This window comes from Pinus tabuliformis, chromosome 4_2, assembly GCF_031772625.1.
Source record: "Pinus tabuliformis cultivar Carrire ecotype Pingquan chromosome 4_2, CPIR1, whole genome shotgun sequence".
NCBI lineage: Eukaryota > Viridiplantae > Streptophyta > Pinopsida > Pinales > Pinaceae > Pinus > Pinus tabuliformis.
This window is the reverse complement of record NC_142304.1, coordinates 305,542,535-305,553,870: the sequence shown is the minus strand read 5'-3', so window position 1 is coordinate 305,553,870 and position 11,336 is coordinate 305,542,535. Positions and strand designations below refer to the sequence as shown.

Sequence of the window (11,336 nt, the reverse complement as noted above, 5' to 3'; positions counted from 1 at the left end):
CTATCTCCCCGCCCATGACTAGGTCCCGGTCTACTGCGACAGCTACTCCATCTTTGGGTACTGTTTCTTCCCCTTTTCCTCTACTTTGAATATTAGTAATTTTATTTTTTCTCTGGCATCTACTGCATCTTCTCCTTGCATGGTCACCACTCCCATCACTTGTGCAATTGACCCCCTCTAACCATCTTCTCCACTATGCCACCAGATGTACACACTCTTGGGTTTCGCAATCCCCCTGTTTCCCCATCTGCTTTAGAATCCCATTCATACAACCTCCGCCCCCGCCTTCAGGCTCTTCCTGAATCATTGGGATTGGGAATCTCATCCACTAAAGCTGACCCCAAACCCTCTCGGGGGAGGCCCTCCAAGATATCCAAAGCCATCAAGATTGTTGGGGCAGACATAACACTATTGAAAGGGTACTTAGAGCACAAGACACCCTTGGAAGTGTTCCCCCATGAAGTGGGTATCCTTTAACTGTAGGGGTTTAGCTAGCCCTTCCAAAAAATTAGCTCTTAAGAGGCTCATGGACTGTGAGCCTTGTGATATCATTTTTCTACAGGAGACCCTTGGTATGGCCGAGCAGATTGTTAGGACCCTACAAAACATACTGCCTGGATGGAGTTTTCAGGCTTTGGATGTCGTCGGGCGATCCAAGGGTATTTCTCTTGGGGTAAATCCTCGAACCATCAAGATTATCTCTGCTTGGGGTGGTCATGGGTTCCTGGGTATGGATATCTTTTCTGCTGAACTGGGCAGGAATCTCCGAATTATGAATATATATGCACCTAATCATAGCAGACTGGACTTCTGGCATAAGATTCTCGAAAACCCCCTGATTGATCACACTACTATAATGGGTGGAGATCTAAATTTCACCATTGGTCATGAAGAATCTTGGGGCCATCATTCACAGTTGGATCCACTCTCGGATCAACTGGGATTTCTATTGGAGCAACACCGCCTCATTGATATCCCCATGAACAAAAATATGCCTACTTGGCACAATAGAAGGACAGGAGATGCAACACTAGGCAAGAGATTGGATCAGTTTCTCATTCATGAAGACCTGATAACAACCCTCACAAATTACAGACAGTGGGTGGGATCAGGAGGGATCTCTGACCATTCCCCTATCTATCTGGAATTGGTTGGCTCCTCAAAAAAACCCAGGGCACCCTTTAAGTTTAACTCGACCTGGTTAAAGGATCTTGAATATCTCAGGTTAGTATCAGAATATTGGAGCGATCATCCCCTAACAACTGATCAAGGTTTAGCCAAAGGCTTCTGTTGTAATCTGGTAAACCTTAAGACTATCTATTGACTGGGCAAAGGGGAAAAAGGCCAGGGATGAGCAGACCCTCAATGATATTGAAAGATAGCTAGATTCGCTAACGATGACCAAGGCAGAGGGTTTACCTCTATTGAAGCTAAACTACACTTAATAAGATTGGAAGCCCAGAAATCCAAGATTTTGTTGGATCGGGAAGAGACATGGAGGCTCAGGAGGAGAGTGATATGGCTACAAGCTGGGGATGGCAACACCAAGTTCTTTCATAAATTTTCCAATGGAAGGAGGGCATGCAATACTATTTGGCAGATGCCCATGGAACAGGGGTAGACTGCCAATACTTATAATCAGCTGTCTCAGATGGGAAACACATACTTCAAGCAACTATTCAAAGCACCACCTGGTGCAACACTTGCATACATTATTCGTATTGCGGGGCACTTCCCTAGATTTGTGGAGCCAAACACTGAGGAGGACCTTATCAAACCAGTTACCATGGGGGAACTGGAGGGCACCCTGAAGTGGTTCAAGAAGGATAAAAGTCCGGGGCCGGATGGATGGTCCGTGGAATTCTACCTAACATTTTTCGACATTATTGGCCCGGACCTACTCAAGGTGATTGAAGAATGTCAATCTACAGGTAGAATGTATGAGGCCATAAACTCTACTTACATAGCACTGATCCCCAAATCAGACTCCCCTCTATCTTTTAGCGACTTCCGGCCCATCTCACTCTGCAATTTCCTTTATAAGATTATTGCCAATCGTATCAAGCTGATCCTATCTGACAATATATCCTCCGAACAATTTGCTTTTCTCCATAATCGTCAGATACATGAGGCCATAGGCACAGCCCAGGAGGTCCTCCATTCCATCAAACAGAAGAAGCTGAAAGGTGCCATCCTCAAAATAGATCTCTCAAAGGCCTTTGATCGTGTCAGTTGGCTTTTCATAAGGATGATTCTTACTCATCTGGGCTTCCCTATTCTTTTCATTCGATGGATCATGTGTTGCATCACATCTGTTTCTTTCGGTACCCTAATTAATGGATCGGCCTCCAATTTTTTCCATGCAGAAAGAGGTATCAGACAGGGCTGCCCACTATCCCCGTTGCTCTTCCTAATTGTTATGGAAGGTTTAAGCAAGTTGATCTTATCGAAAAAAAGGTTCGGGAGGCTTAAGGGACTCAAGATCACGAATCAATGCACTCTTTCGCACTTGCTATTTGTGGATGATATTTTGATTTTCCTCAATGGTGGCATACAAGACAATAACACTCTCTCTAAGGTGCTGCATTTATACAGGGATGGAAATTAATGGGCCCAAATCCACCATCACCCTATCTGCTTGTACCCCTCAGGAAACCTGTCATGCTCACCTTAAATTTCCCTTCTAGAGAACACAGCTGGAGGATGGATTGAAATATCTGGGCTTCAGGATTAAATCTCATGGATACAAAATAGCTGATTGGACCTGGTTAGTCGCCAAGGTGGAAAGAAGATTGAACAATTGGAGTCATCGATTACTATCTAGAGCAGGTCGTCTGGTGCTCATAAAATCTGTTCTTGAAGCCACCCTGGTCTACTGGATGTCTCTAGCCTGGATTCCTCAAGGTATATTATCCTGGATACAAAGATTATGCTGTCATTTCTTATGGAGGGGGCACAAGGAAGGGAAACCCTTTGCTTGGGTTAAATGGAGCAGAATTGCAGTCCCCAAAAAAGGGGGGCTGGGGCCTCAAGAATCTCTCTGCATTTGCACAGGCACTTGCGGCCAAATTAGGTTAGCTCCTCCTGAAGCACAATAGCCTATGGTCAAAGGTGGTCACCTACAAATATATCTGGCCTCGCTCTATTATGGAATGGATTCGGCTACCTGCTTGGAACAAGCAAGGAATATCAGTGATCTGGAAAGCTGTCATACACACCCTTCCCATTATAAGAAGCGGTCTTACTTGGCATATTGGCAATGGTTTGGTTGTCCGCATTGGGGCTGACCCATGGACTAGTTGCGACAACCTATACAACCTTCCATCAGATCTGATAGAATTCCTAAACTGCAGAGGTGTGATTTCCATAGCACAGATAGGGGACCGTTTGAATACATCCATCTTTCAACAAGCTTGGCTATCTGTTGAAGATCTTGGCATACCGAATCAGTGGAGCAGGACATGGAGGCAATTCATTGATGCCTTAAAGGAATCTCATGTGAGGCTCAGGGACGATGAGGATGAACTGATATGGGCTCCTGCGATGAATGGGGCTTATTCACCAAAAGAGGGTTATCCAATCATACATGCTGCCCATAAGCCCATCTCATTGGAAAGTTGGTGGTGTTGGCTATGGAAGTTGAAAGGATTGCCACACACTCGTCTCTGATGTGGAACATAATCATGGATAAGACTCCAACAGGAACAAATCTTAGAAAACGCTCCTTCCAAGGTCCATCGTGGTGTGTACTATGTCACAGGGAGGAGGAATCGAACAACCACTTGTTCCTATCTTGCACCATCACACAACAAATCTGGGAACAGGTGTTGCCTGTGCTTAATATAAATCAACGATGGGAGGGAGATAGTATTCTGAATGCCTGGAACAACTGGTGGATCGAAGCACCCACCATGAAAGCCCGAAATCTCCCTTTAATCATGTGCTGGAATATATGGATATGCAAAAACAACATCATTTTTCACAGCAAACAAATTCGATGGCCTCTCATTATCTCGAAAATATGTAACAGTTACAATGAAATTCTAGATGATGAACAGGCTATCTCGATCCGTACTATCACTCCGAAGGCCATAGATCAAGCTCACCCATGGGCCTACTTTGACGGCTCTGCACAAGACCAGGGGTGTGGAGGGGGAATTTTACTACACTTATCTGAGACACATTTTTTCAGTATTCGCATGGGTTTGGGTGCTGGCACAAACAATTTTGCTGAGCTCCTATCGCTTCGACATCTTTTATACTTTGCATTATACAAAAACTGTCGACATTTACAAGTCTTTGGGGACTCTAAGATTGTCATTAATTGGTTCAACTGCATTACTACATGCCATGTTCATTCACTTAGGAACATTTTGGATGATGAATTGTTGTTAAAATCTCAATTTGATCAAATTCCATGTTCTCATATTTACAGGGAACGCAACCAACTTGCGGATAAGCTTTCTAAAGAGGCAACACACCATCCCAGAGGGGAATGGCTGATTCGTGAGGAAAGACAGGAGAAAATCTACCAGTTTTACCACAGGCCTTATATTGATCAGGACTTGCAGAGGGCTGATAGGCCCTAACTTATTATAGTTTTATTTTTGAGAACTGAACAAAGACTCACTGATGGTGACTTTTTTACTAAATTTTGCAATTTTGTAAATATATGTATACGTTGACAGACACATGATGGTTCACCCACTTCTAGGTTTTCTGTACAGACTATTATAGACTTTTCTGCTTATTGATGACTTTGGTCACTCGTTCGGCATATGCCAATCAGGCATCTACAACATGTAATTTTCCACAATAATGAAAATTACGATTTTCCCTGGGGAAAAAAACTCACACACACACATATTTTTGTGTGTGTGTGCCCACACGTGCACACACACACATATGAACACAATTATTAATATGAAAACAATATTAATGTTGTCAAAAAAAAAAAAAACCTTAGGAGGAAATATAAGGGAGGCTTCCCTATATTCCTAGATGTAAATCCTAGTACACCTATCAATGTAGACTAATGCACCTAATCCATGGGGATTCACACTAGACACTTGTTACCTTGAACTAGCTAAATGGTCAACAACATTAGTAATAATTGATTGAGTTAATCCCTTGGGGTATTAACATAATTCTTTTTACCCAACTATACTAATATATTTCCTGTAGCAATTTCAATTCCATTCCTATATGTGAAAGGAAACACCACCAAATTAATTACAGAAGAAAGACAAAGAATTCATAACATCCAAGCATCCTAGATAAATCATCCTAGAATAAATATTTATATTTTATAGAATTCACCACCAACTGGATACAAGTGAAAGCTTTTCCACCCAACCTAGGCAGTTTGGTGTAGAAGCCACCCCCAATATGGGGCTATGAGACCACAAGGGTAATTTTTTGTAGATTGGCTCTAAACTCTTAAACAATTCAACTTGGAATTCTAAGACAAGGAAAATGACATTGAAGTTTTCCTAAACACAACAATTCATCTTCAACCAACCACAATATTCCCTCTTATCCATGCACAACATTAGGAAATGTGTTTCCTTATTTGTAATGTAGTCCATCAAGTAATCCCCTTTCCCTTTAGTGCCCAATGGAATCAACACTTCTATTGGGAACTATGGATTTGTGGTTGTCAATAATCGTTGTTCCTTTTTTCATTCACAAGCAACTTTAGTTATGGTTTTCCCATATATGGAGACAACTCTAAAAGAAAAATGCATAGGAATGAGAGGTTATGGATACCAAGAATGGAGAAGAATGAATTGAGAGAGACCCAAATGGTGAAAATCAAGGAACATATATTTCATGCATGCATTAGCACCACATGGCAACTTAAGAAATCCACACATCTTCATTTGGACTATTGACTCCAAAAGTTGGTCAATTAAATATCACAGGAAAAAATTGGAGGACTTAGGATAAAAGATGCAATAATAAAATATTACTATTTATCTCTTAGCCCCCCCTTTATTCCTCTCTTACAAGCTCATAGCCCCTTTTATAATTACTTACAAAATTTTAGTGGCTTTATTAATATGATCAAAATCTACTTGCATACAAAACCAAAATACACATTAGGAATAGTTACCCATCCAATGACTAGTTCATTTATCATGTCATGCTTTAAACATCAAACTACATATGTTTAGGCTTCTAGAAAAGTTATCAATAAATATATACATTAACTATCCCACATTATCTAGGGGTCAAAATCCAGGTATTATAGGTTTTTCTACTACACTTCATAATAGTGCTGATATTTTTGTGGCCAATCAGTTCTAGAAGACACAATCACGATTTCTTTTAAGAAGACTAAGTTCACCACTTATGTCATGTATCACTTATTTGCACATATCTAGGTCAATTTTATTCACATATCCATCATCAATGCAAAGACCCTAAGTCTTTATAGATGGTCTAGTAATATTTCTCTTTGAGGCAGTTTTAACATAATGATCACATTATCTACAACTTTTCATCCTCATATTGATAGAAAAACTAATGTTGTCAATTGAACTTTTGACCATCTGCTTAGAACATATAATCATAACCATCTTCAACTTGGGATGAGAACTTTGTATTCTCACAACATACCTACAATCATGCTCAACATAGTATGATGCAATGAAGCTTCTTTGAGATTTGCTTGGCTTCTAATATTTAACACAGATGGACATCTCTTACTTATCTCATCCTAATCTACCTACTTCTACATCTACAAAAAAAGAGATATCCAACTTCATTAATCACACTTAGAACATTGAGAGAGAAATTTATGAAATTTTGTGACACACTTATATTAAGAACAAATAATGATATGATATGCATTATGTCCCACATACATTTTTGATTAGGGATAGAGTTTATTTTCATATTTTGAAAGACATATTTAGGACCCTCATTGTAAGCTTATTCCACTATGATATGGTCCATATACTATCATTGATCAATGTGGCAGTAATGTATTCAAGTTTGATTTTCATCCATGCCTCAATATTCATCCATTTTTATAATGAATCTCTCACACCCTCTCAATGCTCTAATACTTTAGAAGAGCACAACAAAATTGGATCCTCCAATTGATATTGATCTAGAGTTTAGCCCATGAGTCCTTCTTACTAAGACATTAATCAAATGATATGTTGCATACATAATAAGGCCACAAAAATCTTATTTATTGTAAATTCAAGTTAGTTTCTTACATATACACATATTTCATGCTTAAGCGCAACAAAAGTTTCCTCACCTAGTAAACAACACTAAAATTTTCCATTTTATATCCAATTCTATTACAATAAGGACATTATGGGCTAACACTTCTACATCCAACAAAGTAGGGGCAATTTCTTCTTGGAGAGGACTCTTGATACTTGGCCTTAAAACCATTTTGGCTTGTGAGAGACACTTATTAATCCTCAACATGAAAGAAAATTTGTGCTCTTCAAGTTTCATTGTTTTGGATTTAGTGCGACTAACTCTTACCTCACATGGTGTTTTCTCATGTTACATTTTTACATTCTGCACTTGATTTCCAGTGTCCCATAAACCTTAAGTTAGTGTTTCATCCACATAGTTCCTTTGATATATCCACATTCATTCTATCATACCATCTCATATCCAAATTCAACCTTGTTAATAGAATCTTATAGTTGAATCAATATGACCACCCACCTTTATAATTATTAAAGTTGATTAAGACCATGCCAATTATAGAAACAATCAACTAATTCCAATAATCATAGGGGTTTGTTATCTCTCAAGCCAAATTTGTAAATGCCTCATTAATGGTGATCTTATCTCTTTGTTTGTATAGATATGCCTTATTGCATATGTAAATAATCATCAAATTTTGAGTCTTGATCACTCACTATCAAAGCTCTCTACAATTATTTTAATAGCGTGAACAATACAAATTTTCCTACATTTTGTTTATCATTCCATTTCTTACAAATTATTCTTTTGTATCTTTCCTTGCAGATGATTGTTATTTGTTTTGGACTTGTGTATTTATTAATTTTCTATTTTCCCTATATTAAAGTGACTCAATTAATTTACTAAAGTAAGATTGGTGGACTTTGTAATTAGGACTGAATTTACCATGTCATCATATCAATGCCTTCACCAATCACAAAAATTCATGTGCACTCTAATGTTTAAGCACATCAAGTTTCCATTGAGTGAAGTTGTTGTTTATAATGATTCATCGCCCCATTATGGTTAATACATCGTGACCAACTTAGTTATAGTGCTTCAACATGACATAATAACATTACTAACTAACCTTATCACATATGGAATAAATGTTATGCCTAGGTTCTTGACCTGAACCTCAACCTACATGATTCGTAAACTGTTGTGGATATTCTAGTAGATAGTTCATCACAATATATCTCATAAAATTATGCTTAAAATCCAAAATATACACTATGAGGTTTTTTTCTCCTTAGATTTTTGGATCTGTAAATTATTGTTTATTGTGTATGCATGCAAATTATGGTTATGCAGAAAATAGATAACAACGAAAAAAAACTCACAAACCACAAATTAACATAAGATATAACTTGGGAAACCATTTTGGGAGAAAACCCAGCTGGAAAGTGAGGCCACTCTGCTCTCTTTCTCTGAATGGAAAATGGATGCAAGGACAAAGAACTGAGGCATGTGGCCCATGGGCCGCTATAGTGCACAAATCCTCTCTATTTTCTCTCTCCCTGTCCACTCTTGGAAACTCTGCTCATTTATGGAACAAAATGCACTCCAACAAATGGAACCCCTTTTCATCATAGCCACTCGGTTATAACACAACCCGATAGCCTACTCGTGGTTAAGTTTGATTCCTTCAACTCTTAACTTGAGTTAGAATATGGACTCTTCCATAGTTTTGTTCATCACGATCACATCGCTAGCCCATTTTCCGTGAGTAATGGGGGTTGAAATGGCATCTTCTAAAATTATGATGGTCAAAACAGGAAGGTCAATTTCCGAATGACATAACCTTTGCACACAGACTTTGATGGAGGTGATTCTTGCACAGTTGGGAAGGTCTATGTGTGTATAATAGCATACGAAAATGTGTGCTTAAGCGACAAAGTTTTACTCTCCCAAAAAATGTCGTTTGATGTTTCAAACTGCTCTCAGAAAGTTTCATACCTAATTTGCCAAGCTGGGACTCGTAAGTAAAAATGGTCATGTGAGCTAATTCCTCATTCTTTCCACTCTGAAAGCATTGAGATGGATGGCAAACAATATAATAATTCAATCTGGATCCCTACACCAAAGTGTTCACATATATTTAGCTTACTATTTGTCACCTTGTATTACCCTCTCATCTAAGATATTAAATATCTTATTTTAAATATTGATAAGAAAAGCATGGCAGAGTTAAAGGGGTTAGCTTAAAACAAAGTTATGGATGAAACAAGAACTACTACCTCAAAACAAGAACTCTAGCCCAAAAATGCCAAAAAAACATGAAAAAATAACCCAAAAACGAAAAGTGTGTATTCCAGAATGATGTTCTTTTTAAAGGGTAAATTTTCAACATTTTATTAAAAACCATTTTTTTTTGCAAAAAGGATTGGAAAAACACCCTTGAAACAAAAGGCGTTGATGCTGGAATAGCAAAACAATAAAAATCGGGTACTTTCTAGCAATGTAATTAAAGATAGAATAATAGGACTTTGAAAAACTGTAAAATTCCAACAATTTTCAAACATGACGTTAAAGATAAAATATCATGTCTCAAAGGCTTATAATTCCAACAATTTTCATCCATCTTGTTAAAGATAAAACATCTTGACTCTAAAAAACCCTAAAATTGTAATTGTTTTCAACCATAGCATTAAATATTAAATATCATAACTTAGAAAAACCTTAATATTTTGACAAGTTTTCAACCATGGAATTGAAAACCTTAAGTTTTTAACATATTTGAACCATGAAATTATTGACAAATTATATGACTAAAATAAGTTTTAAAAATGAACAAGTAAATGAAATATTCATTATTTCAAGAGTAATTTTTATTTTAAAGGTTAAAAGTATAGCTCTTCTGAAATATTAGCCTAAGACAACTTATCTTATTGCAACAAAAACCTAAAAATCAACCATCAAAACGAAGTGCTCCCTTTCAATAAGGCATTAAATTTTCAACATTTTTATAGAGTATCTTATACCAAATGATAACACTATATTTTATCAGGGCAATATCACTATATAATTTAAAAATTGAACATTAATTTCTAATATTATTTTACTTTTAATCAAAATATGAACAAATGATAACAATAAATAATATCATGGCAATCTTATTGTATAATTTAAAAATTGAACATAAATTTCTAATACTTTTTTATTTTAATCAAAATATGAACAAATGATGACAATATCACTGCATAATTTAAAAATTAAACATTAATTTCTTATAATTTTTTACTTTTAATCAAAATATGAACAAATGATAACAATAAATAATATCATGGCAATATCACTACATAACTTAAAAATTCATCATTAATTTCTAATATTTTTTTTAATCCAAATATCAACTTTGGTAGATTGAATATAACATAAATTATTTTTGTAATTCATTGTTGCATTGTGGATATTCTAAAGAAACAAACAAACAAAAAAGTAAAAAGAAGAAACAAACAAACAAAAAAGTTAAAAAAAAATAAAAATAAAAAAAAAAAAAAAAAAAAAAAAACATAATTTAAGAAAATAATGTAAATTTTGAAAAAAAAAAGCATAAAAAATAAATTAATAATATTGACGAGATAAAAACAAACAAAAAACATTAAAATAAAATAAAAAATTATTTAAAAAACCATTAAAAAGAAATAAATAAGAAAAAAAAAACATTTAAAAAAATTAAGCCTAAAAAAAACATTAAAAAATAAATAAACAAACATGACAAAAAAAAAAAAAAAACCATAAAAATTGTTAAAAAAAACAAAATTTACTTGTAAAAATAAAAAATTTAAACAAAAAATAAAAACATCAAAAACATATTTAAAAAAAAAAAAAAAAAAAAAAAAACCTACATTTAAAAAAAATAAAAAATAAAAAAATAATAATTACAATAAAAAAAATTAAAAACAAAAATTTAAATAATCAAAATAAAAAATTTAAATAATCAAAAACAAAAAATCAATTTAAAATAACTATAAAAATAAAATAAAAAAGAGAAATTAAAAAATAAAATAAAATATATATATATATATATATATATATATATATATATATATATCCACTGGTCATGGGGGCTTAGCCCTGGGGAACGGGGAGCTATAATTAAATTAAAAATTAAA

General features: G+C 35.5%; 1 protein-coding gene across 1 annotated transcript; it reads left to right on the top strand.

Annotated features, from left to right (window-relative positions):
* The first annotated feature begins 574 nt into the window (after window positions 1-574).
* LOC149169198 (uncharacterized) lies at window positions 575-1,324 on the top strand. Its single transcript, XM_089425110.1, has one exon. It carries the CDS (start codon window positions 575-577, stop codon window positions 1,322-1,324), a length of 750 nt encoding a protein of 249 aa, XP_089281236.1.
* The last annotated feature ends 10,012 nt before the right edge of the window (window positions 1,325-11,336 follow it).